The 22,422-nt window shown below is 54.5% G+C and overlaps 10 protein-coding genes across 10 annotated transcripts in view; 5 read left to right on the top strand and 5 right to left on the bottom strand.

Annotated features, from left to right (window-relative positions):
• Positions 1 to 1,155: 1,155 nt before the first annotated feature.
• On the top strand, positions 1,156 to 3,427 carry PHACADRAFT_257741 (uncharacterized protein). The gene is made up of 8 exons (XM_007396761.1): positions 1,156 to 1,259; positions 1,312 to 1,648; positions 1,698 to 1,775; positions 1,827 to 2,070; positions 2,122 to 2,199; positions 2,255 to 2,662; positions 2,716 to 2,805; positions 2,865 to 3,427. The coding sequence occupies exons 1-8, from the start codon at positions 1,194 to 1,196 to the stop codon at positions 3,247 to 3,249; spliced, it is 1,686 nt and encodes a 561-aa protein (XP_007396823.1). The 5' UTR covers positions 1,156 to 1,193; the 3' UTR covers positions 3,250 to 3,427.
• Positions 3,428 to 3,723: 296 nt separating this feature from the next.
• Positions 3,724 to 5,490, top strand: PHACADRAFT_257740 (uncharacterized protein). The gene is made up of 4 exons (XM_007396760.1): positions 3,724 to 4,105; positions 4,162 to 4,290; positions 4,350 to 4,865; positions 4,925 to 5,490. The coding sequence occupies exons 1-4, from the start codon at positions 3,850 to 3,852 to the stop codon at positions 5,305 to 5,307; spliced, it is 1,284 nt and encodes a 427-aa protein (XP_007396822.1). The 5' UTR covers positions 3,724 to 3,849; the 3' UTR covers positions 5,308 to 5,490.
• Positions 5,491 to 6,021: 531 nt separating this feature from the next.
• PHACADRAFT_96567 (uncharacterized protein) lies at positions 6,022 to 7,107 on the top strand (the record flags this gene model as incomplete). The annotated part of the gene is made up of 3 exons (XM_007396759.1): positions 6,022 to 6,136; positions 6,202 to 6,482; positions 6,541 to 7,107. 3 exons carry the CDS (start codon positions 6,022 to 6,024, stop codon positions 7,105 to 7,107), a joined length of 963 nt encoding a protein of 320 aa, XP_007396821.1.
• A 93-nt stretch (positions 7,108 to 7,200) lies between these two features.
• PHACADRAFT_209938 (uncharacterized protein) lies at positions 7,201 to 9,309 on the bottom strand. Its single transcript, XM_007396758.1, has 12 exons — positions 9,073 to 9,309; positions 8,968 to 9,004; positions 8,902 to 8,908; positions 8,811 to 8,835; positions 8,602 to 8,758; positions 8,462 to 8,548; positions 8,382 to 8,413; positions 8,046 to 8,328; positions 7,961 to 7,992; positions 7,765 to 7,895; positions 7,418 to 7,703; positions 7,201 to 7,367 (listed from the first exon to the last, which is right to left on the bottom strand). Exons 1-11 carry the CDS (start codon positions 9,197 to 9,199, stop codon positions 7,629 to 7,631), a joined length of 993 nt encoding a protein of 330 aa, XP_007396820.1. The 5' UTR covers positions 9,200 to 9,309; the 3' UTR covers positions 7,201 to 7,367; positions 7,418 to 7,628.
• Positions 9,310 to 9,958: 649 nt separating this feature from the next.
• Positions 9,959 to 11,733, bottom strand: PHACADRAFT_257738 (uncharacterized protein). Its single transcript, XM_007396757.1, has 2 exons — positions 10,142 to 11,733; positions 9,959 to 10,086 (listed from the first exon to the last, which is right to left on the bottom strand). The coding sequence occupies exon 1, from the start codon at positions 11,090 to 11,092 to the stop codon at positions 10,148 to 10,150; it is 945 nt and encodes a 314-aa protein (XP_007396819.1). The 5' UTR covers positions 11,093 to 11,733; the 3' UTR covers positions 9,959 to 10,086; positions 10,142 to 10,147.
• A 195-nt stretch (positions 11,734 to 11,928) lies between these two features.
• Positions 11,929 to 13,858, bottom strand: PHACADRAFT_257736 (uncharacterized protein). Its single transcript, XM_007396756.1, has 15 exons — positions 13,805 to 13,858; positions 13,583 to 13,681; positions 13,501 to 13,528; positions 13,424 to 13,449; positions 13,345 to 13,370; positions 13,169 to 13,203; positions 13,070 to 13,110; positions 12,894 to 12,936; positions 12,725 to 12,825; positions 12,608 to 12,667; positions 12,522 to 12,549; positions 12,412 to 12,469; positions 12,330 to 12,354; positions 12,144 to 12,276; positions 11,929 to 12,090 (listed from the first exon to the last, which is right to left on the bottom strand). Exons 1-15 carry the CDS (start codon positions 13,846 to 13,848, stop codon positions 11,965 to 11,967), a joined length of 873 nt encoding a protein of 290 aa, XP_007396818.1. The 5' UTR covers positions 13,849 to 13,858; the 3' UTR covers positions 11,929 to 11,964.
• A 1,038-nt stretch (positions 13,859 to 14,896) lies between these two features.
• PHACADRAFT_257732 (uncharacterized protein) lies at positions 14,897 to 16,404 on the bottom strand. The gene is made up of 5 exons (XM_007396755.1): positions 16,367 to 16,404; positions 16,100 to 16,311; positions 16,037 to 16,042; positions 15,309 to 15,758; positions 14,897 to 15,255 (listed from the first exon to the last, which is right to left on the bottom strand). Exons 2-5 carry the CDS (start codon positions 16,305 to 16,307, stop codon positions 15,002 to 15,004), a joined length of 918 nt encoding a protein of 305 aa, XP_007396817.1. The 5' UTR covers positions 16,308 to 16,311; positions 16,367 to 16,404; the 3' UTR covers positions 14,897 to 15,001.
• A 793-nt stretch (positions 16,405 to 17,197) lies between these two features.
• Positions 17,198 to 17,434, top strand: PHACADRAFT_162492 (uncharacterized protein; the record flags this gene model as incomplete). Its single annotated transcript, XM_007396754.1, has 1 exon — positions 17,198 to 17,434. The coding sequence occupies one exon, from the start codon at positions 17,198 to 17,200 to the stop codon at positions 17,432 to 17,434; it is 237 nt and encodes a 78-aa protein (XP_007396816.1).
• A 37-nt stretch (positions 17,435 to 17,471) lies between these two features.
• PHACADRAFT_257728 (uncharacterized protein) lies at positions 17,472 to 20,325 on the bottom strand. The gene is made up of 9 exons (XM_007396753.1): positions 19,947 to 20,325; positions 19,629 to 19,894; positions 19,351 to 19,579; positions 19,183 to 19,293; positions 18,930 to 19,126; positions 18,740 to 18,877; positions 18,232 to 18,688; positions 17,621 to 18,176; positions 17,472 to 17,559 (listed from the first exon to the last, which is right to left on the bottom strand). The coding sequence occupies exons 1-8, from the start codon at positions 20,205 to 20,207 to the stop codon at positions 18,108 to 18,110; spliced, it is 1,728 nt and encodes a 575-aa protein (XP_007396815.1). The 5' UTR covers positions 20,208 to 20,325; the 3' UTR covers positions 17,472 to 17,559; positions 17,621 to 18,107.
• Positions 20,326 to 21,955: 1,630 nt separating this feature from the next.
• PHACADRAFT_257726 (uncharacterized protein) overlaps positions 21,956 to 22,422 on the top strand; it is a 2,040-nt gene continuing 1,573 nt past the window's right edge. The window contains exons 1-3 of the mRNA XM_007396752.1: positions 21,956 to 22,100; positions 22,162 to 22,208; positions 22,265 to 22,422. The exon at positions 22,265 to 22,422 is cut by the window's right edge and continues 28 nt beyond it. Coding sequence (XP_007396814.1) covers positions 22,083 to 22,100; positions 22,162 to 22,208; positions 22,265 to 22,361 — 162 coding nt within the window. The 5' untranslated portion in view covers positions 21,956 to 22,082 and the 3' untranslated portion in view covers positions 22,362 to 22,422. The remainder of the gene's footprint in view (positions 22,101 to 22,161; positions 22,209 to 22,264) is intronic.

Below are 22,422 nucleotides of genomic sequence, written 5' to 3'. Positions count from 1 at the left end.
GATCACAACTGACGCGCTGACGTCTCATTCACCTGGCGCGCAACGATGCTGAAACTTGGCCGCAGCTGGCTCAGGCTCTTGGCCCACTCAGCTTGCGATGGTTTACAGCGGCATTGTAAGCCTCCCCATTGATTTTCTCCCTTAAATTTACTAAATACCCCGACCGGAACATCATCCTGAAGTAGAAATGTAGCAAATCGCCGATAGACCACCCAACTTCAAGTTCTAGCTCTCTCACCCATGAAGGCGCAAATGCCGCACTTCTACGTCGAACAGGTCTTACGTATGTAGAAACGATGTCGAGGCGGAAGTAGAGCTTATAAATGAAATTCAAACCTGTCGCTTGCGATAAGAATGGCGAAGAACTAGCGTATCTCGTCGTCACCTCTAAGGCGCCCTCAATGACCGTTCGACGCTGCGACTTCCCTTCTCAAAAGTTCAAGGGGTGAGTTGCTCGTGTTATTCGGCTCATAAGCTTGGCATTGGTGAGAAAATCCTGACTGATATGACAACGCTCGCTCATTGACTCATTAGGGTACAGTCTCCTACAACGTTCAGCGCACACAAGCCACCCCTACGCTGCAACTGCTCCCACAGGCCACGATTGATTTTCTGAGTAGGCCAATGCAACATTACTCTTGAATGTTGCTCAAGGTGTATCTAGGCCAGACCGACGACGATATGATCGGAGTTTTCCCATTGTCGTTCTCAGCCCCTGAAATGTGGCCGAGCTGTGATTGGCCGAGTCCGAGCCCTTGTTCAATTGAAAAGGCATTCAGAGGACGACGAACGAACGATGAATGCGGCGAGGATAGGCGTCAATCATCCTGGGGCCATGCTGGTATTCTCGGCTTGTCTACGAAGAAGCTATCTCTGATACCAGTTACTAGCACCTCGTCTAGAAGACATGTATCAAGCTTTTTGCGGTAGGTCCCAAAGCGCCACGCCGTTTTAATCCTCACCTTGTGCAAGCCTGCCGCATTCGATGCTTCGTTTATACTCTGCGCGCGCCCAAAGCCTTGTACAGGTGACTTCCCATGGTCGCACGGATACTCTCCAGCGATTCTCAGACAGAAGCATCGGCTAGCCCTCATGGGTAACATGATTTGGCGAAAGTATATAAGATTCTCAGCAACACCCTTGGGGGAACAGACCCTTGCCTTTGACCGCTGGTACGCAATCACAAGCGAGCGATGTCTCTGCTATTCGACTTCAAGAATGCGCTTGACTCGCGGGTCGTTGTTCCCGCTGCTAGTGCTGTGAGTCTACTGTGGCGCTGTTCACAGGGTGTCGCCGACTCCATGTTCTCAGGCTGTATACTTGATCTACAAGAAGTACGAACCGAGTAGCCCTGCATCAGCGGTCCTTCTCCTGGGCATCACCCCTGGCGCCCTCGTCGTCACTCTCCACTCGCACTTCAGTTCTTCCGTCATCGCAGCCTTCATTATCTACGTTTCTTATTGGTCTCTCCTTGCCACCATTGTCGTTGCGTACCGTCTATCACCGTTCCATCCCCTCGCTCGCTATCCAGGACCTGTGCTATGCAAGATCTCGAAGGGCTGGCTGGCGTATGTCGCTGGGAAAGGCGGCAAAGCGCATCTGTATGTCCAGGACCTGCATATGCGCCATGGCGAGGTGGTTCGAATCGGTAGGTTGCGAAGATGGTGAACCTGGGACGAGCTAATTGTAAGGTGCAGGGCCAAATGAGTTGTCGATCACACACGGGGACATCACAGACGCTGTTCTCGGGGCGAAGGGCCTCCCCAGAGGGCCATGTGCGTACCACGCACACACTGCACATTGATGCGCTGCTAATCTTGTCGCAGATTATGATACTCGCCAGCACGAAGCCGGCATGAGTCTCGACGGCATGCGCGACCAGGCTCTTCATGCTGTACGGCGCCGGCCCTGGGCAAGGGGCATGAGCAGCGCTGCGATGAAGTACTATGAAGAGCTCATCCAGAACACGCTGGGTGACTTGGTCGCTAGCCTAAAGCAGCGGATGAACAATCCCCTGGACATTTCCGAGTGGATGACGTTCTTCGGGTTTGATTTCATGGGGCATATGGCGTAGGTTTTTCTTAGCCACAGTGGCTCACGCAGGGTTAACGCTCGATATAGGTACACTTGCGACTACGGCATGTTGAAGAATGGGTACGACAAGGAGGGATTGTTCGATCTTATTGAACGTGCTATGCAGTAAGTGAACCATACCAAGCAAGGCGCGCACAAAAGTTTGACAGATGACTGCTAGAGACTCGGCTTGGATCTCCCACATACCATGGTGTCTCCCGTACCTCCTATTCATCCCCGGAGGTAGTAAGGATTGGGACCGGATGAAAGCACTGGGCGAGCAGACTGTCGAGGATCGAATTGCTCTTGGCTCCACCCATCGTGATCTATTTCATCACCTCATGGACGAGGATGGCCACGAACCAGTCAAGCCCACCAAGGCACTAGTTGCCGTTGACGGGATGCTGGCGATCATAGCTGGAGGGGATACCACTGCAACCACCCTCAGTCACCTGTTCTATTTCCTGCTACGCTACCCCACGTACTTCGAACGTCTTCGCAAGGAGATAGACGAAGCCTTCCCTCACGGCGAAGACTCTTCGCTGAACTTCACCAAGCAGGCGAGCATGCCACTCCTTAACGCTTGCATGTACGCACCTCTCTTTTTGCGTAGGAGAAGCTTCGTTAATATTTGTTTCGCAGCAATGAGACTTTGCGCCTATACCCACCTGTTCTGGCTGGTCTGCAGAGGCGCGTGGAATCTGGCATGGGGGGAAAGATGATTGGTCCTTAGTAAGTTCGCTATGCTCAGCTGGATGCAATCAGCCTCACATGTCTACATTCGCTTCCAGCTTCATCCCTGAAGAGACGCAGGTATCGCTCATCGCATATTCAATTCACCGCGACCCTCAGCATTTCTCACCACTCGCGAACACGTTCTGGCCAGACCGGTGGCTCTCCCAAGAAAAATATCTATCACCTTCCGGAGACATCATCGCTGCTGATGAGGTCATTACGAATCGCGACGTCTTCATCCCGTTCTCACAGGGTCCGATGGGCTGCGCAGGCAAGAACGTCGCACTGACTGAGATGCGCTCAGTAACGTGCGCGCTGATGCAGAATTTCGACGTAAAGATTGCAGACCAATCTTTCCTGGATACCTGGGAGGACAAGATTGAAGAGATTTTCACGACAAGGAGGGGTACCCTACCGGTGATCCTCAGTCTGCGTGCATGATTCAGAACTATCCTCCGCGCTTTGATTATTGCAACAGCTCGGCCATCGAGCCGTATTGTATTGTTCGACTATACGCCAAGAACACAGTATTAGTGATGTATTCAACGCCTCTGACTGTACGCTGTTGCGTGATATGTCGGGATGACTGAAACGCTCCGGCCACCTTTGGGCTGAAATTCCCTCGAAAATGCAGAATATATTCTAAAGAGACCTGCACAGCCCTGATCGTCCCACCCTCTCGAGTCTCACACTCCCCCACGGTGACCGCAGTTTATCCTGCTCGTCGGCTTTTGGAGGCTCTGTCAGACGCTATATATCACCGCTCTGCGTTCCACGTCACCTCGTCCTCTTCCGGCATCCTGGGATTGTACCTGACTAGCCTAGTAACGAAATATGATCCCTCGACATTCACCAGTACATCTATCCTCGTCCAGAGCCTCTCTGCGAACGACATTGTCTGTGCGAGCCCGTCCGCCTCCATCAAAGAGCCGACGTCCCACCGCGTCTTGTCGGGGATTCTCTACCGCTTCTGTACCTACTACTAGTACCGTCCTCAAACTCTGCTCGACTCTGAGCTTACCTGTACTGAACTCCACGAACATGTCTGCCCTGACTCGACGGCTGCATTCCACCCAATCGCAATCGAAGGGTAAGGAACCCGCAAAGGCACCACATGACGAGCACGAGCGCAAACATGAACATGAACACGAACGTGACCATGACCACGCGGCGCACAACCAGGCGGATTCGCATTCTCATTCGCACGGCGTATTCTCTCTTGGACACTCTCACTCGCACGGCGACACTGTTGGGCACGGGGATGCAGAGAAGGTGGTCGCAGCTCTCCAGGGCGCAGGTACGCTTTGCTTGTCCTCGTCATGTCGGGCTACTCGTACGACCTGCACGCGCAAGGCGACAGAGGCAGCAGAATAACACTCGTTGGTCTTGCCTCGAATGTGGCTTTGTCAATATCCAAGGGTGCGGCAGGGTGGTACATGAACTCTGCTTCGTTGCTGGCAGATGCGGGGCATACTGCAGGGGGTGCGCCACCACGCCCACACTCAGCGCATCTCACACTAACCAGCAGCCCCGCAAGCAAGACCTCATTGGAGACCTCATCACGCTATTCTGCTGGAAGCTGTCCCGTAAACCGCCTTCAGAAACGTACCCGCGCGGTTACGCCAAATTTGAAGTCTTGGGCACCGCCGCAGTGTCTGTACTGCTCACGGGCGGTGCCATCGGCCTTGGACTGCACTCGCTTACCATTCTCATGGAGTCGCTCGCGCAGTCAGCAGCGGCGATGCCACCAGGACCGCTGCAGGATGTTCTTGTCAATGTCACGCATATCGCTCATATAGTGCCTTCTGTCGCGTCCGAGCATTCGCATTCGCACGCGCACGCCTTGGATCCGAATGCTGCGTGGTTTGCCGCGGTCGGTGTCATCTGGAAAGAGTGGCTGTTCCGTGCAACGAAGAAGGTCGCGGATGAGGAGCGCAGCCCGGTGCTGTTCGCCAATGCGCTGCATCACCGGAGCGACATGTACGGCAGCCTTGTTGCGCTCGTCGCCATTCTTGGCACCTGGTACTGGCCCAGCCTGCCCCTTGATCAGATTGGGGGTAAGTGCCATTTAGCCTTTCTCGTGCACGAGTGCGGGGTAGCTCATTTGCGCGCGCAGGCCTCGTCGTGTCCTTCCTGATCCTCCAACAAGGCTGGGGCATCACCATGACTTCCTTCCGGCAATTGACCGATCACGGCGTGAGCCCTTCGACGAGGACCTCCCTGATCCGTGCCCTCGAACCCCTGCTCGCCCATCCGCACTCGCCCTCGGGTACTCTTCCCCAGCAGGCTCCCACGGCGGAGCAGCTTCTAGGGGTCAAGGACCTCCGTGCGACGCGCTCAGGCGCGCAGATGTTCGTGGACCTGACCGCGAGGGTCCCGAGTACGCTGAGCGTGGCGGACGCAAGCACACTCGAGGGCAAGATCTCGCGGACCCTGAAGGATGCCAAGAAGGAGATCGCAGAGGTACGGGTCAGGTTCGAACCAGAAAACAAGGAGTAGAGCATTGGGGAACGTGACGGACGGGCACGGTCCATGGAATGGAGCCAGTAATACCCATGTCCGTCGTGTATCGTGTAATTTTGGCGGACAGATGTATGTAAGCTAGAGCGTACTGATTACATGTACTCTGTTCTGCTCCGGGCTGCGTCGGGCTGTAGTATGTTATGGTGGGTCCGCCGCCTTCGAAAACTTTGCGGCTAGCAATGAGGGAGGATAGGCGGAGACATTTACTGCCTCGATCAGGGCATCCCGCCATCAAAATGGAGATTCGCATGTTCTTGTCGGGGGCGCGTCTAAATCCGGTATGCGTCGGGATTGGTGGACAGGAGTAGGTCTAGAGCGGCGTGCTACGAGTATTCTTGCTTCGCATGCGTCAGTGGGCACAGCTCTTGGTCTCCGATGTCCCTCGCCCAGCTATTCTTATGTCCGATTTTACATCGGCTATGTATTGTTTGACATGACTTCACTATAGCTTGAAAACCGCGGTCTTGCTATAGACATGAGTCCCTACTTTTCCCTCGTCACTCCAATCTGTCGGCTGGACCTCAGGATCTTCAGGGTGGTGTGTCATGCTTGTAGGTTTCCCCCGCGCAGATGTATAAGATGTCCCCCCATCCTAGACCCTACTCACCGCCAACCTCCCTCCCTCCCACAGGACCGTCGTCGCTGACCGACTCTCCCTTGGGACTCAACGAAAAGCAGTACACCACAGGCATGGCGCCCACCAAGCTCACCGGTCGCATCCACGGCGCGAGCCTGGTCGACCCAGCCCTGCACTCACCAGAGATTGACGAGCTCCTCAAGACGGAGGTGTCTCGTACGTTTGTCGGTACGTCGGAACGTCGTCCGCATGCCTTTACACGAGACTGACCTCATGCGGTGCCATTTTTGCAGAATACATCGTTGAGCGGGTGATCGACGTCGTCGATTTTGCACTTGGTCGCCCCTCAAGCTCCGCGAGGGGCCGTTCCCAAGGCACCCCAGACTCCCGCCGCACCGTACACACCGAATTTGCCGCGTTCGCAAAGACTGTCATCGAGCGCGCGGGCGTACAGCTGCCCGTACTATTCGGCACGCTCGTTTATCTCGATCGTGCGAGACCGCATCTCCAGCTCTCACTCGAAGAGTGGGCGTGCGAGCGTGTCTTTCTTGGAGCGCTCATCTGCGCGAACAAGGTGCGTTTCGTCTACAAATGCTATCGCGCTTGTACTGAAGTGTGGCCCAAAAATACAGTACCTCAATGACTCCACGCTGAAGAATGTGCACTGGTCGCTCTGCACAGGCCTGTTCAACAAACGGGACGTGGGCCGGATCGAGCGCGAGTTCCTTGATGTGCTAGATTTCGAACTGGCAGTTACTGAGGCCGATGTGCTTGCGCACTACGAGCCCGTGATGCTGTTACGGCGCCCCCAGCCCGCGCGGCTGCGCATTCCTTCCCGAACATCGTCTCTCTCATCAAGACCGACGCTCACGCGGCACAATTCGAGCTCAACAGACTCATCCATGGACGACGACTCGCCAGGGTCCACAGACTCCGGTTCACTGCCGCAGACGCCAGACGACGTGGTGCAGGACAACAACGTGGCCGTATACGTCCGCTCGCTGTCGAAGCATTCGCCGGAGGAGGAAGAAGCGGAACCGGTTCGCCGGTCACGCAGCTTCCGAAGCTCGTCGAAAGAGCCCGTCCACAAAGCCAAGGGCGAGTCTGGGCACGGGCACCACCGGCTGTCATCCGCGTTCAACCTCCTCCGGAGTATCCATAAACCAAGCTTTCACCATTCCCATTCGTCTTCTGCATAATGCCTCGGTTCTCCCACTTAGTGTCTCTGCTCTCACGTTCTTGGTGTCACTTATTCTCATGCTGCCTTTCCTTCCAAAATCCGCTCCTCCGCAGTATTTATTCGTTTCATACACCATGTTGTGTTCATTTCACGACCCGCCCATGACTTATGACGTCTTTTTCTCTGTATTTGTTCCAGGGATTTTCACGACCTTAATCTTTCGTTCACTGTGTAGAAGGGTCCATTCATAATTATGCTGTCTTCATGATTCTCGTTGCACTGTAGCATTGTGAACACATTTTGTTGTATAATGCGTACTTAGTACTTACCTGTTATGTAGGGTGAAATATCAATGCATCATCACTTATACACACAGATCAATGACGTCGAGCGATGAAAGGTTCGCAATGACATAGCCACATCCGAGCAGCGCCTTTCGAGATAGAGTTTTGACGCGGAAACAGGGGAAACAGCACGAGACTATCCATTAGGCCCTGGGTATAGCGATATGTGCTGGTGGTCCGATAGGCCGAGTAAACCCTACATCGGGTCTATGCCAAACAGCTGTCGGAGCTTCTCAAATGTGAGGAAGCTGACAATGGTATGCGTGCCCAGCTGCAAGTACGTTTTGGAATTAATTTGGAGCGCAGTGAAGAAGATATAGCGCGGCACGTACCCGACCCCAGCACATGCTGAAGCCTTTGTAGAATGCCATGGGGCCCTCATTGACTAAGATTGTCTTGACACAGTGCATAACGCCGTGCAACTGTCTGTTCTTATCCGTCATCAGCCGCACTTTCACGACGTCTGTCAAGGCGATGCCATTGAATGCTTCCTGCGATTAGGTAAGAGAGCAGAACTTTTGAACGCACCGACGGGGTTCGATGTGATAGAGCAGAAAAGTCTATGCAAACATTCGTAAGGAGGTCACAAGGCCATTTCGTGGCGCAAACGCACCCAGCAAACAGACTGGCGGTCAGATGCAACGGCATGCCTTCTTGCATGATGCCGTGGCCCCTCAAGACCTGCTTGATCTGATCGTACGAGCACACCTGCGATATTGTCAAGACAACTCCGCGGACAGTTGTCGCCTCCACGCCTCGCCAGAGGGCACGGAAGCCACCTAATACGGGAAACCCTTTGGCGGCTGACGAGTTCATGCCTTCCCGGAACACAGTAGCAAACGCATGTCGCGTATTGCGATACGGGCTTCCGTTAGGATAGTGCGCCTGCATCCGGACTGGATCCTGGTCAGTGCTAATCGAGCAAGTGATTCCACTCCACCAAGTCTACCTTTGATCACGTCAGCCGGATTGGCCAGTGCGCTGTCGTAGGGTGAATTTGGGCACGCGCTACTTTTGAGGATAACTTACGAGCCTATGGAAGCAGAGCATGTCGCAGCAAGCACTTTCAGGGTAATGCCTTCTCGTGTAAGTGCACCTTTCGATGCCGCGTAGAGCCTGTTTAATGCCAGTGAGCTAATATCTTATGATTCCGAGTCGCGGCCACGAACTTGTCCTTAAAGAACTCGTACGCTCCAAGTCGAAGCCCAGAATATACGATTTCTCGTATCATGGAGGCTGTGAATCCTTTCATCAGACTCAAAGGGCCTTCAGTACGGATCATTTCCGCTCCAACAGCCCAGAAAGCATTGTGCTTTGCACCAGGGACTGTGCAAACGGTTAGCGGATGCCCGATTCTGAGGAGAAACTGTGCTCCTACTCTGTGTCCGCAATTGCTGGCGAACCTGAGATACGTCATGAAGTCACCGTTCATCGGACTAGGTACGCGAAGGCTCGTTCTAGCTAGATACCTTGATTCTGCGAACGTGACGTCAATCGGAACGGACAGCGGAAGGTGAGCGCGAATAAAGACGTACATGTCCTGCGGATTACTGACCCCTGATGCTGTCATGTCTGTCGCAAAAAATTGTTAACACCGCTCCGTGCATAGCATGATAGCATGCAGTACAACCCATACGCACTGCTCATAGCCGCACATACGAACTTCATGAAGTACTCCTTGTTCGTCGGAGTCCTCCCTCGTTGGACCTCTTTACGGTCGAGCACGTCGACCTTCTCCTCGACCGGCTCCACTGTCAACGTCGACATCCTCGCTTGCTGGCCGTTCGAGACTGTGGTGGTCGGGAGAAAGGAGTCTAGCCGAGTCTAATATCCTGCAAATTCCGAACTGGTGATCATGGTCAGGGATGTTGAGTTTCGTAAACCGAGCATGCGCGCGAGGCTAGGCGGCCTGCGAATTCCGACCAATAGTAAGCCGGAAGCCGGCAGCGTCTAGATGGTAGTGCAGCGAAAGATATGATCTTGCGAACTTTTCGCCCTTTTCGATACCAAAGCACCTTCACCTAGTGTACGACATACAATCTTAGTTGCCGCACAATATTTTAGGCCTTTAGACCTTTGACCTCTTTTTCGCAGTATTCGAGTGCAGGTAACCGACTAACCGCGGCATTATCCTTATTAGCCTTATAGCCGCGTGTCCCTAAGCGCCGAAAACTCGGCTTGGGACCAACCACCGCCAACCACCGCGGTCCATACAGTATGCACTGTGCTACACTGCTGATGTAAGAGTAGGCGGGTCAGTACCGACTTTGTTACCGAGGAAACTGGCATCCGATCTGTCATATCTGGACACAGCGTTACCCCGCAATAATCAAATCAAACGAAGCTGGGCCTTAAAGCTTTTATGAAGCTCGAGGGATACCATTAATCACAGCCACCACAGGCGTGGCGCATTGTCAGCATTGAGCACATAATTACAAAATTTCGAAAGATTGACTGAGACTGACGCGATCGCTCAACACTAGCATACAGCTCAGACGCTGCAGCGCGTACTGTTATTGGCGCATAAGCATATGCCATAGTCATCAATTGAACATAGAGTGAGTGTTACATTTATTGTAAAGCATGGCGATGATATCAGTATCGAGGGTATTCCAGGGAACTCGCCTCGCGCCCGGCGAAGATGTCATAAAAGTCTGGGAATACGGATCAGCATTGCCTAACGCTTTGGGCGGCTTCGAACAAGCTCACCTATAATCAAGCACGCTCCAGAAGCTCGTTAAGACACCTCGCGATGTTGCCAACGCCCTCCTCAACCTTCCCCTTGTCTTCTTCCCTGACCCTTGCGAGGATCCGTCCGAAGCGATCAGGATGCCACCTGCGAAGCGCACTGCGGACGCGATCTTTCATGGTCTGACCCTGCGAATGCGATTGGGACAGAATGAAGATCGTGACCCGCGCTGGCCGGATATCGTCCGTGCTTTGTGGCGGGACCAATAGCGGCCATGGGATCGACTCGAAGGACAGAGGCTCCGAGATCTCGCCAGACAGAAGCCTATTCCATCCAGCCTCGTAGTTCTCCCAAGCTACCTGCTCCGCCGCGTCCTTTCGCAGCTTGTACAGCTCTCTCTTTCTCTGCCTCTGGCGGTCCCTCTCCTGCTCTGCCGCCTTTCGCTTCTCGTACGCTGCGCGGCAGCGCTCGGTCTCTAACCTCTGCGCCTGCAGCCTCCGAAGCTCCTCCTGGACCTCCCAGTCCTTGTTCCGCGGATAATACGCTCGATCCATCCTCTGACGGGCGGTGAAAGCGAAGTCTTCATCTCCCAAATCCTCCATCATCTCGCTGTAAAACCCTCGCTCGAGCCCATACGCTCCATATCTGGCCCGTTCCCGCCTCTCTTTCTCCTGCTGTGTGCGTATCCAGCGCACGGTCTCCTCGTTCTTCCTCGTCATCTCCGCGATCTCCTGCTCGAGGACCCACGCGTACGTCTTTGCCGCCTGCCGCCACGGCTCGCTCTCGCGCCGAGTGCGGGTGTACTCTTGCGGCGGGTTGGTGGGACGCGTCCGCCTGGGTGACGGACCGGGGACAGGGCCCGCCCGGCGCGAGGACGAGGACCCAGAGAAGGAAGGTTTAATGGCCTCCGCATAGTACCAGGGTTGAGTGTGGCGGGAGCTGTGCTCAGAGTAGACTCGGATGCGCTCCATGGTTCAGGGATAGGAAACGACAGTGGTTCGGGAGGAGGTGGCGTGCGTGCGAGCTTGCAGAGGTTTCAAACCATCTGCCCCTCTGTGGAACATGGACATTATATCCTGGCGGCGTGCACTGCTGCGTCGAAGGGCTCGAGGCAGTGTGCTCGTGGCCACCACCTTGCCTACGCGTGCCAGAACGGGCCCACCGGAGTTGGATCCTGGACAGGCCGTTCCTACTGTTAGACTTCAGTTCATATCAAAGAGATGCTCTCGGCAGCTGAAGGGTCTGCGGATATTGCGCTCACCACCGTGTCTCGCTCCGCTTGATCGTGCATGCTGTCAGTATTCAACAGGCCCCAGAGGGCTATCGGGACCCAGGCGAATCTGCCCGCAGCGTCGTGTAGGTCACAAGACGCCCCCGCTGTGGTCGACTCGTGGTTAACAGTCTGCAGCGCTAGACAGTGTTGCTCGCCAAATGAGATGCACGCGTCAGATAAGGAGTACTCTGCCGTACTGCTTCAGGTCCGGAACGTTGACTCTCTTTCCACGCACGGACGAGCCCCTCTAAGAAGTAGAATAACTTGGCGACTGTCCCAGACCAATATCGGACCCAGCGGGCCACTGGCATGCCATGCAGACATACGCGCGCGCCAGGCATGCACGACGCACATTTGAATTCCATCAGGTCCGAGATCGGGGCGGCGCATCGCTGACGTACCGCAAAGTCGAGACTGGTTATAGTACAACGAGAACCTCAGCGAGAGACACGACCAAGTTAATACACTGCTTCAAAGAAAGGCGCTGAGTTGGACACATGGCGGAAGGGGACAAGCGAGCGAGATTATAAAGAGCGGAATGTAGAGGATTTCGCAGTGGCAGGTTTTGGGTCAGGCTGGACTGTCGCTGCGCTCAGTCAGGTTTTTCATCGAGCGAACCTCCATCTGGTAGCCCGGCGTATACGAGCTCTCATCGTCTACGACATAGTCAACGGTTTTCTCAACGCTAATTTCCAACTAGGGGCGTGTAAGTCGCCGAAGATATTTCACAATATGATGAGGAAGCGCACCTTGGAGCGAGTCGCATATTTGTCGGCCTTGACTGAGAATCGAGAGAACCGCCTGGGACTCGATGGAGGAGATGGGCGCTGCCCCTCGATCACAGAGGCATGAGCTTGCCTCAAGGTCTTACGAGCGTTCAACCTGCGCAATTCAATCAGTGGGGCTGGCGTAATCGTGCGCAAGTGAGTATTTACGATGCAAGAAGCGAACTCGCATAAACTAGGGCAATTGTTGATCGTCAATCTCGGAAGAGCACATGCATGCGAAGACACTCACGTTTGCTGATCGCGAAGTGAAGGCCCATGTACACCAGGGTATGTGGCGAAGCTAACCACTAAACATATCATTAATTACCTTAAAATGAGATCTACGGTAGCAGTACTCACGAAACACAGCGAAGCAATCGTTGCAATGCTGTATACGGCAGGATCGGCCATTAATGGGGTAGCAATCTTAATGTTTCGAGACTTACCTTGTCAAGATACCGTTCTCAATTGTGTACAATATGACGGAGTCAATAATGGCGTCCAAGCTACGAGAAACACCGGATCAGCTCACAGCACGGTTTGTGCGCGCGATGAGTGCTTACTCGCTTGCGCCCGTGCGGCTGTTCCACAGGAAGTAGCACATCGAGATAGCAATGGTGACATCCGTGCCCGTCGAGAGGCAAAGACCGAGCGTAAATACCCACTGCAAAATTAATCACCCCAGGCACGTGAGCACATGAACTCGCGCACAGATGTTTTGGCAGTACGCACGCGAATCTGCTCAAAGAACGCAGGGAAAGTTCCCAGCTCGATCCTAATGGGATGGGACAATCAGGAAAGTCCATCTCGATACCTGGAGATAGCAGCGACGCACATCTTGCCGCAGGTCACTGGGCGAAAGATGAACAATGTCAAACTTCAAGCGTGGACCGGCGCAAATTGAAGACTCACCACATGCAGAGGCCATTCGAAACAGCGCGAAAACCGCCTGCGGAGCGTAGTCAGTGATCACAGTTACTGGCCGTTTGTGCCACAGAGATACCCACAATCGGACCGGCAAGCCAGAGCTTGCCCTTCGTGACTGTTGCAATTGTCAGTGACATCTGGGCTTTTCGGGCATGGTCAGCACGTCTGCAAACCAGGCGCAGACGTACTGATAATGCCCAAAGGACTCAAAGCCCAGATGCTGGATGAAGGCCTGGAAAGACTGCTCTGTACTCACGCTTGTACAGTCTGTGGACGAAAAAGCTATTGCCATCCTATCAATACTGGATTGCCTCTCCTTTCAGTCGTGCGCTTACCAATGGACACAGAAGGTGAGGACGGCCTGAGAAACAGGGTTAGACGTGTAACCCTGACAGTAACGGCATGATCTCACCGTAACAGCGACAGTAACACCGAGCGACCTGCCATGGACGTAACGTCAGGGCTGATGGAGCCAATTTTGTGCGCCTACGCACCAGATGATGGTGTTGTGAATGTTGGGGTTGCCAAAGCTTGCTACGAGGTATTCCCAGTTGGAGAAACCGACCAGCGCAGTGTGGAAGATGTCGAGCGTCCTGGAGTGGCGATAAGGCGGTGTTTTTGAGCTGCAGAAATGCGCGCGTACCAGATTATAACGACCTGGTTGTGGCGCGTTCAGTTCTCGCTATCGACCTTCGAACACGTCTTAGGACACACACCAATATTTTAACAGCAATAAAATCCTTCTGGGATGTCCTAGCATACTGGTAAGCCTGTATAGATACAGCGCCGGAGAGGCTGGCACACGATAGCGGTCAATGAGGACCCTGGCAACGCGTACGAGGAGAGGCGACTTACAAGGTGCAGACGAGCCCGCCGACGAGGAGGGCTCCGAGCGTGGCGCGAACGTCTACGGGAGCATCGGCCATCGTGCACAGGACAGACGAAACTAGGACAGCAAAGGGGAGAACAGACCGCGGAGTGGGTCCGTCGACGTGCCCAGGTCACATATATGACGGGTCTCTCACGCACCGTCCGAAAGGCAAGGGCATTTTACCGCAGCGCTCGAGAGTCGAGATCACACCTTCAGCGTCCTGATAGTGTGTGCCCGATTTCGAGATCACGGTCTTGTTCCCCACCCAATTGCCTTTCAATCAGCAGAGCGCGGGGAGGGGGTGTCGCGAATAAAAGTTCCCAGCCTAGCTGAATTCGGGCTACGTGCGACAGCCCGGCGTCGCCACAGTCGTTCCTGCATGTACGCTGTGAAACGCGGCGCGGATCGACGCGTACGCGTACGCACAGGCGAGGACGGAAATGAGCCGACGGGCCTTGCCGACGTCCTGAGGCTCTGCAAGAGACGTCTTGGCTAGGCCCTGTTGCAAAGCCGGACGCGATCGTTCGTGGAATTGCGGGGTATTTCACAACCGTCGGCCAGTTTCTCGGGACCGCAACTGAATTGAAGTCCCAATGGAACGTCTCCCGCAGGTATAGTGTTCATTTAGCCGTGTTGCTCTCGTCGCCTTTTGCAGAGCCGCTGTCCACCGGTTAGCGAGCACACAAGCTGTAGCGGGAATATACCACTGACCATCCCGGAGGATTGCTACACGCCCGGCAACGAGGAGCTGTGACGCTCTAACCTCAAACTAAAATCTAGTTGCTGGGAGAAGCAGTATAACACACTTGCCTGGAATAGGCAGCCGTATGCCGTCATCCCTCCCATAGCAGAGCACTCCGCCTCCCTCGCGGTGTCTATGACTACCTGACATCGCCACCATCTATTTTGTTGTTGCGCTCACTCCGGGTAAACCTTTGTAGCTTCGATGAAAGATAGTGTGTATTGCGTATCAGCGAGCGCGTGCGATAGTAGTGGTACAGATAATACAGTGATCAACACCATCGAAGCCTAACACAACCGTCTACAGACCACCACGGAGACGAAGGACAAGGTGGAGAGTGCTCTCCTTCTGGATGTTGTAGTCAGAGAGCGTACGCCCGTCCTCCAGCTGCTTGCCGGCGAAGATCAGGCGCTGCTGGTCCGGAGGAATACCCTCCTTGTCCTGAATCTTGGCCTTGACATTGTCGATGGTGTCGGAAGACTCAACCTCGAGAGTGATAGTCTTTCCGGTGAGTGTCTTGACGAAGATTTGCATACCGCCACGGAGACGAAGAACTGATGACAGCCATGAGCTGCTATTGAAGTAGCACAAAACGGTAGGTACTTACCAAGGTGAAGGGTAGACTCCTTCTGGATGTTGTAGTCCGACAGAGTACGACCATCCTCGAGTTGCTTGCCAGCAAAGATCAGACGCTGCTGGTCTGGAGGAATACCCTCCTTGTCCTGAATCTTGGCCTTGACGTTGTCGATCGTGTCAGAAGACTCGACCTCGAGGGTGATCGTCTTGCCGGTCAAGGTCTTGACGAAGATCTGCATACCGCCGCGGAGACGAAGGACGAGGTGAAGGGTGGACTCCTTCTGAATGTTGTAGTCGGAGAGCGTGCGCCCGTCCTCGAGCTGCTTGCCGGCAAAGATCAAGCGCTGCTGATCTGGGGGAATGCCCTCCTTGTCCTGAATCTTGGCCTTGACGTTGTCGATCGTGTCCGAGGACTCGACCTCAAGAGTGATCGTCTTACCTGTGAGGGTCTTGACAAAGATCTGCATACCGCCACGAAGACGAAGAACTACGGCGTGTGTCAGTTGAGAAGAGCGCGCATATAGTCGACTAACTCACCAAGATGAAGAGTGGACTCCTTCTGAATGTTGTAGTCGGAGAGAGTACGTCCATCTTCGAGCTGCTTGCCGGCGAAGATCAGGCGCTGCTGGTCGGGGGGAATGCCTTCCTTGTCCTGGATCTTGGCCTTGACGTTATCGATGGTGTCGGAGGACTCGACTTCGAGCGTGATGGTCTTGCCCGTCAGAGTCTTGACGAAAATCTGCATACCTCCACGGAGACGGAGGACTACGAATACACGTCAGACACGGTGATCGAATGCGCAGCAAGAAGGTCAAAGCTCACCAAGGTGGAGGGTGGACTCCTTCTGGATGTTGTAATCGGAGAGGGTGCGACCATCCTCGAGCTGCTTGCCGGCGAAGATCAGGCGCTGCTGGTCGGGGGGAATGCCCTCCTTGTCCTGGATCTTGGCCTTGACGTTGTCGATCGTGTCGGAGGATTCGACCTCAAGGGTAATGGTCTTGCCGGTGAGGGTCTTCACGAAGATCTGCATGCTGCTGAGCGCATATAGTGAGTATTTAGCTCGTCGCCGTATACAACGAGGGAGCTCACGTTGTCTGAGAGGTTGCTGTGGTTAGAAGGTGGTGGTTGGTGGGAGAGGAGTGGAGTGGTGGCCGTCAGCTTATCAATGGGCGGGGTTGACTCGGGCGCTGCCGTTGAGGCGCCTAATGCACCGCCTCCCGATCCGGACAAGTACCGTTGTCTGCTGCCTCGTTGCTGCTTCGTTGCTGCCCCTCGTGTTGCGGCGGGCCTTGAGGCAGACGTGCCTCGAGGCGTCGGGTACCTTGAGGTGCATCAAGGTCGCAGCACCCGACGCAGCGATTGGGCGTATGCTTCGGGAGGCTGGGCGCTTACAAGTCGAAGTAGGCGCTTAATCTCGTCTCAGGTTCATCCCGCCGCAACAACACCTCATTTTTCGCCTCGAGTCAGCTCCATTCCTACTTTCTCAATCTGCGTCGAAAAAGCGTGTTCAAGTACGTTCCATGCATCCAAGCTGTCTATTTGTTTCAAGCGGGGATTGGCTGCGCTGCAGGCTGGATGACCACGACCCTTGGTCTCGTTCTACGTTTTGGGGCAGGTCCGATGGCATTCCGGGCGATAAGCAGGTCTCCGCAGAAGCTATCGGGGCTGCTTGCGCGGAGAGACCCTGCTAATAAGCCCAGGCTGCCGACTATAGAGACCTGTGATCTACAGCTGCCGCTCCTGCCCCGGCAGCTACTTGTGCGGACGGAATACGACAGAATCTACAACTTCATAGACGATCAAATTAAAGACAGCCGCTCAACTACTTGCGGCGGGACCCTTACCAGGCGTGCCGCCGTCATTATTACCGGGTGGTCTGGACTCGGGAAGTTACACGCTAAGCGGACATGACGTCCTTGAATGTTCAAACATCGCTTCCAAGACAAGTCAACGTGGTTATACTACGCTCTCGCGAGGCGCTGCGCCGCCACGGAACCAACCCTAGTTTGCCACCTTGCACGCAGTCTCATCTTTGTGCGTGATGGCGTATACGATGTCTCAGAGACACACGACTTCCAGCACTATCATCAGCCTTGCCTAGTTCTGGTGGACAAGGATGATACTCTTCAAGGCATCACAGACGCGTTAGCCGAGTAGCTTGCAAACGTGCACGTTGTATACGCAACATATCCGGAGCGTCGCCGCTGGAAGAGCCTGGAGAAGACGCACGCATGTACTGAGATCGTGATGGATCCTTGGGCGCGAGAGGAGATTTGTCAGTGGTGCGTCGCAGCACGTTTGGGCTTGTCATGAGCTGTCGATGGATTCTGACTACAACAATAGGGCGGAAATCCAAATGCCCAACGCCACCGCCAGTGATGTTCAGATGGTGTATGACCACTTCGGGCCGACGCCTCGAACAACAATCGATTGTTTGAGTACTCCAAGCGATCTGCGCTCCTACCGCAAGCACCTGGAGCTCGCACTTGCTTAGTTGACCATCGAAAGCCTCGCTGACACTGTCGCCGCTGCGGAGTCTTTGAATATGCCTTGTCAGGCCGAGAAGTACATCGTCATCCGCCGTGAAGATGAGCACGATGTCTCAAGTCGACCAACGGCATCGTTCATCACCAAGCATGTCAGAACGCTTGCCATTTATCACTACTCTCGTAATATGCCCGATTTTATGCTGGAGTTATGAGAAAAGCGGTCCGGCCGGCTTGATCGTCGAACATATACACTCGTGTTGCATACCGTGTATGTACTAGTAAATTACAATTGGGTTCGTTCTTTTCACTCCTTCGTGACAGGTTCGTGACAACATCCTCATCTAAAGGCCTGCAGCAGTCTCCGCAGCCTGGAGCAGCGCAGCAAAGTTGGGCGTTCCGAGACCAGTGACCTGCGCGAACAGAACATCAGTCAAGCTTACCCCGTCGCACACCGACAGCACGTACCGGGTCCCATCCCGCCTCAGCGGGGAAGCCATTGGTGTTGCAGCCGGGGTTGTCGCCGGTCGTGATGTCGGTGAACGTCGACGCGGCGGCGCCGTACAGGAACGGGTTGAGGAAGCCGAGGGGGCCCTTGCCCTGCGCCGCGAGCCGGTCATTGATGAGCGAGACGATGCTCGCGAAGATCGGGCTCGAGCAGCTCGTGCCGGCCACGAGTTCCCCCTCCTGCTGAAAAACGATCTCGACGTTCTCGCCCACGGCCGCGACGTCGGGGAATGCACGTCCCGAGCGGTTGAACTTGCCCGCGTTTGTGTTGCCGAGCTTCGTGAGGTACGCGCTCACCGCCGCGGACTGGAAGCTCGGCTGCGCGAAGATGTTCGAGAAGCCACCGGAGGAGAAGCTCGCGGATGTCTCGGGGGAGCCCGTCGTGGCGTCGACGAGCGTGGCGCCGACCGAGGTCATGCTGCGGTGTCACGGTCAGCAGAGAAGTTAGGAGTGGGAAATCACGACGCACAATGGGCAGCCTGATGGGAAGGTAGCCAGGAAGTTGGTGCAGCGGGTGGACTGAGAACCGCCGACACCACCGTCACCTGACGAGAACAGAACAGAGGAGCCACGAGCACCGAGCTGCTGGTAAGCATTGCACAGCGAGCTGAATCCGTAATGAGTACAGTTGAGATAGACAGCTCGACAGAAGAACTCACTTGGCAAGCTTAGCCGAAACAGTGTCCTCGTTCTGGCCGTAGCTGGTGGTAAGCACCTGTGGAGGGCTGGTCTGGCCGAGCACGAAGTTGGCCCAGTCGAGGAAACCACCGAGATTGTCGTGATTATCCTCTCCAGCGGAGATGAAGAAGACGGGAACGTCGGTAGCGATACCAATGGTATATTGAGTATCAAGGTCCTATAGATTCCTTGATCAAGTATTCTGACGATCAGAGGAACTTAGAAGACACGCACAGCTTCGATTCCAGCGTCGGCTTCAGTCTGAGTGTTGGTACCGCCATCGAGAGTCTGGAGCGTGAACGTAGTAGCGGGGCTGATGTCGGGACGCAGGTTAGTGAGGAAAGTCTATACGAAATGTCTGAGTACTGCCAATACAAAATTTCGATGAGTTATGCCACACACCGTCAGATCTGCTTCGTTAGCAAACTGCTCAATGTATCCCGCAACGCCGAGAGTGTTGGTCTTCACAGTGGCCGGGGTGGTTGGGACACCATACAGATCCTGCACACATGCGGGCGTAACGGTGCTGGTGCAGCTTTCCGGGATGGCATCCGACGACAAGTTACCAGGTTGAGCACGGCTCTTCAGCGGAACAGACGCCAGGGGCAGGCGACCGAAGGGGTTATTGAAGCTGCATCGGACATCAGTAGGAGCACATCGATAGCAGCGAGTTCACGTACGAGATGGTCGGATGAACCAGGTCGATGTGCTGGGCGAGGTCCGACGGAACAGAGTATGCCATTGTGACGATGCTCTCGCTGCCGGTCTCCTGGTGCTTGAAAACCTGGAAGTCAGCATCGAACAGCTCGTTAGCCTTGCTGACAGTCGTCTGGAAGCCGAGCCAGTCGCCTGCGGGGGAGATCGTCGACGCGGTGATGCCGTTCTCCTTAAGGAAGGAGGTGACGGCGTCCGACGTCTCCTGGGTGGGTGCGACGAATGCCTCGACCTGTGCAGGACATAATTAGCTGCCATCGTGACCAAGCGAGCCAGGCGCGTACCTCCTCCTTGCTGAGGAACTGTTGGTAAAGGGCGTTGCCCGGAGTGCTGACCTCCATGAGCGCGTCAGTCAGACCCTGGGGGTTAGACTGCGTGAGCGCAATGCGCAGGTTCAGCACAGTGTCCGGAGATGCGGGACCCTGCTGGGCGAAACCATCGGGGACCTCGCTGCGGCTTTCGTGCACCGTCATGGCGCGACGACCGAGCGGGTTGCCGAGGGCAGTCGCGAAGAGCGAAGCGAGGAAGAAGCCTGTGGCCACCATGTCGCAAGACTCTGTCCGAAGAGGGGAGAAAGACCTTGTATGAGGCCCTGGAGCCCGACAGACATTACACCCGGTGCTTTATACGACATCAAGCGGCCGACACAGAGCGTGAAGGCATCGTATGGAACAGAGCTGCGATAAGGATCATAGTGAGATTCCGCTCCCTGCATAGAGGATGAAACCAGGACATTATCGAGGCCAAGCTTTGGGAGATGATCATGTGTGCATCGCATCGAGCACCGTGGGGTCCAGAGAACGCGGTACGCGCAGTCTTACACGGGTGGTGTCGGCCCAAGACTAGACATCGCGCCCCCGTATGTGTCGCGGTTCCCATGAGCCCCTCGAGGTGGGAAGCGTTCGCGCGGCGGTCTTGTGATAGCGGGAATAGTTTGCACACGCCGCCATACGAGCAGCGAGGGTATTACGAGGAGTAGGCCTTAGTCAGCTTCCCAGGGCATGTCGGTGCGCCTTGATCCGATTCGAGCAATGTAGATATCGGCGAAACGTAGGCAAAGATCGTCAAGAGAAGGCTGTCGTACTCGACTTCGACATGTACAGTTGACCCACGGTTGTACTGGTCTCTAGTGTCTGCTCACCAAGCGCTAGCGCTCGGTGAGGTAGGACGGCTTGGAAACTTGACCCGGACAGAGTCTGTGAGAAAAGTCTACTGAGCTCAGCTTATCGCAAGGTTGTTTATATGAGACTGCTCATTGGACAGAAGTCGAAGTTAACGTAGGACCTTCCTTGACGGTATCACTGATTCATGAAACGAGGTGGAACTGTGCGGGTCTTAAGAGCACTTTTCACGGGGGCTTATTTGAGCAAAAGTCCAGGTTGCGAATATACAAAGGCATGGCTTTGTGAGCCGAATCTGAGGTATAGACATTGCCTCGCGTACCTTCGTCATGGCTGCATGTACAGGGCAGAAGCATCGCTTCTCTACCATGATGCGTGAGGACTGACGTCAAGAGGGGTGCATGGAGCAGATATCACGAGTCGTTCGAAACGGCCTAGAATCGCGCATGTGTGAAAGCAGGGCAGAGGCGATTTACTGGTAATTTGCACGACAGAACGAGTTATATGCAATTATTTCGATTCGTTGCAGGGCTTTGCAATCAAAAAAGATTGAAGTGTGATCACACTAAACTTGAGTCGGTAACCACAGTGAGCATCAGACATAATGCGTGCAAAAGCAGTGCGCGGGGTACTTAAACGGATGTATGGACAGCTGGGTGTAGAGCTCTCTGATGTGGTGGTCGACTTCGGGCCCATCTTGTGCCGACCAAGTATGAAATCCTCGAGAGCAGAATTGGTGAAGGGGATTTCCCTGGCCAATGCTGGAAGATTGTAGATCTGGAGATGCATCCGCTCGTGTGCTCGAGGACCTGAGTATGGTACCGCCATCCCACGCTCCAGCGACGATGTAGACTGCACATCTTCGTGAGAGTCTCATATGTCATCAGCAAAAAAATTACCCAATGATCTAATCTGGCCAAGCTAGATAGAGGCACCCATGAATATAAGTCAACCCACCCTGAGATTGCTATTGCCATAGTAGATAGAGCACCTGTATGATTTCTAAGGCTTGCCAGCCTGGGGACCTTTATCATTCAGTTAAGGTTGGCAATGCATTACCAGGGAGCGCCAGGCTGGGTGGCATTTGCCAGAGAGCTCGCAAGATTTATTCAATAATCGGATTTTTGGGGGCGAGCTCGCACATAAAAAATTAAGATAGCAATTTATATATTCACAAAACTACAATAGGTACAAAACTCGTAGATAAAATACAACGGCATCCAGAGGGCAGCGCTTTCGCAGTGAATGTGAGCGTCAGACAAAAAGCTGTCCCCGGAGCGGCCGTATACTTAGTGCACGATGCGCGTGACTTGTACCCTAGACGAGTTATGCACATAAGTACCTGTGTATGTAGACACCTGCAGACTGCAATGCGTACCGTGAGGATATTTCGCGGATCCCGAAGCACAAGAACGGGCCGTACAACCTGTAGGAGCAGTGTCAGTATTCGAGGTTTTAAAGACTGACTCAGAAAGACCTACGCCCCGTGAGTTGACGCTAACGCGCTCGCCGTTGCAAGACGGACCGGGCAGAGTCGTAGGTTGGGGTGCTGCGATACAAGTAGGCACCGCTTACTGAACGAAAGGGCGATGTCTTACGAGGGCCTGTACATGAGAACATCAAGTAATCAAGCGCATAT

This window comes from Phanerochaete carnosa (genome assembly GCF_000300595.1).
Source record: "Phanerochaete carnosa HHB-10118-sp unplaced genomic scaffold PHACAscaffold_6, whole genome shotgun sequence".
Taxonomy (NCBI): Eukaryota; Fungi; Basidiomycota; class Agaricomycetes; order Polyporales; family Phanerochaetaceae; genus Phanerochaete; species Phanerochaete carnosa.
This window is presented reverse-complemented; position numbering and strand designations above follow the sequence as displayed.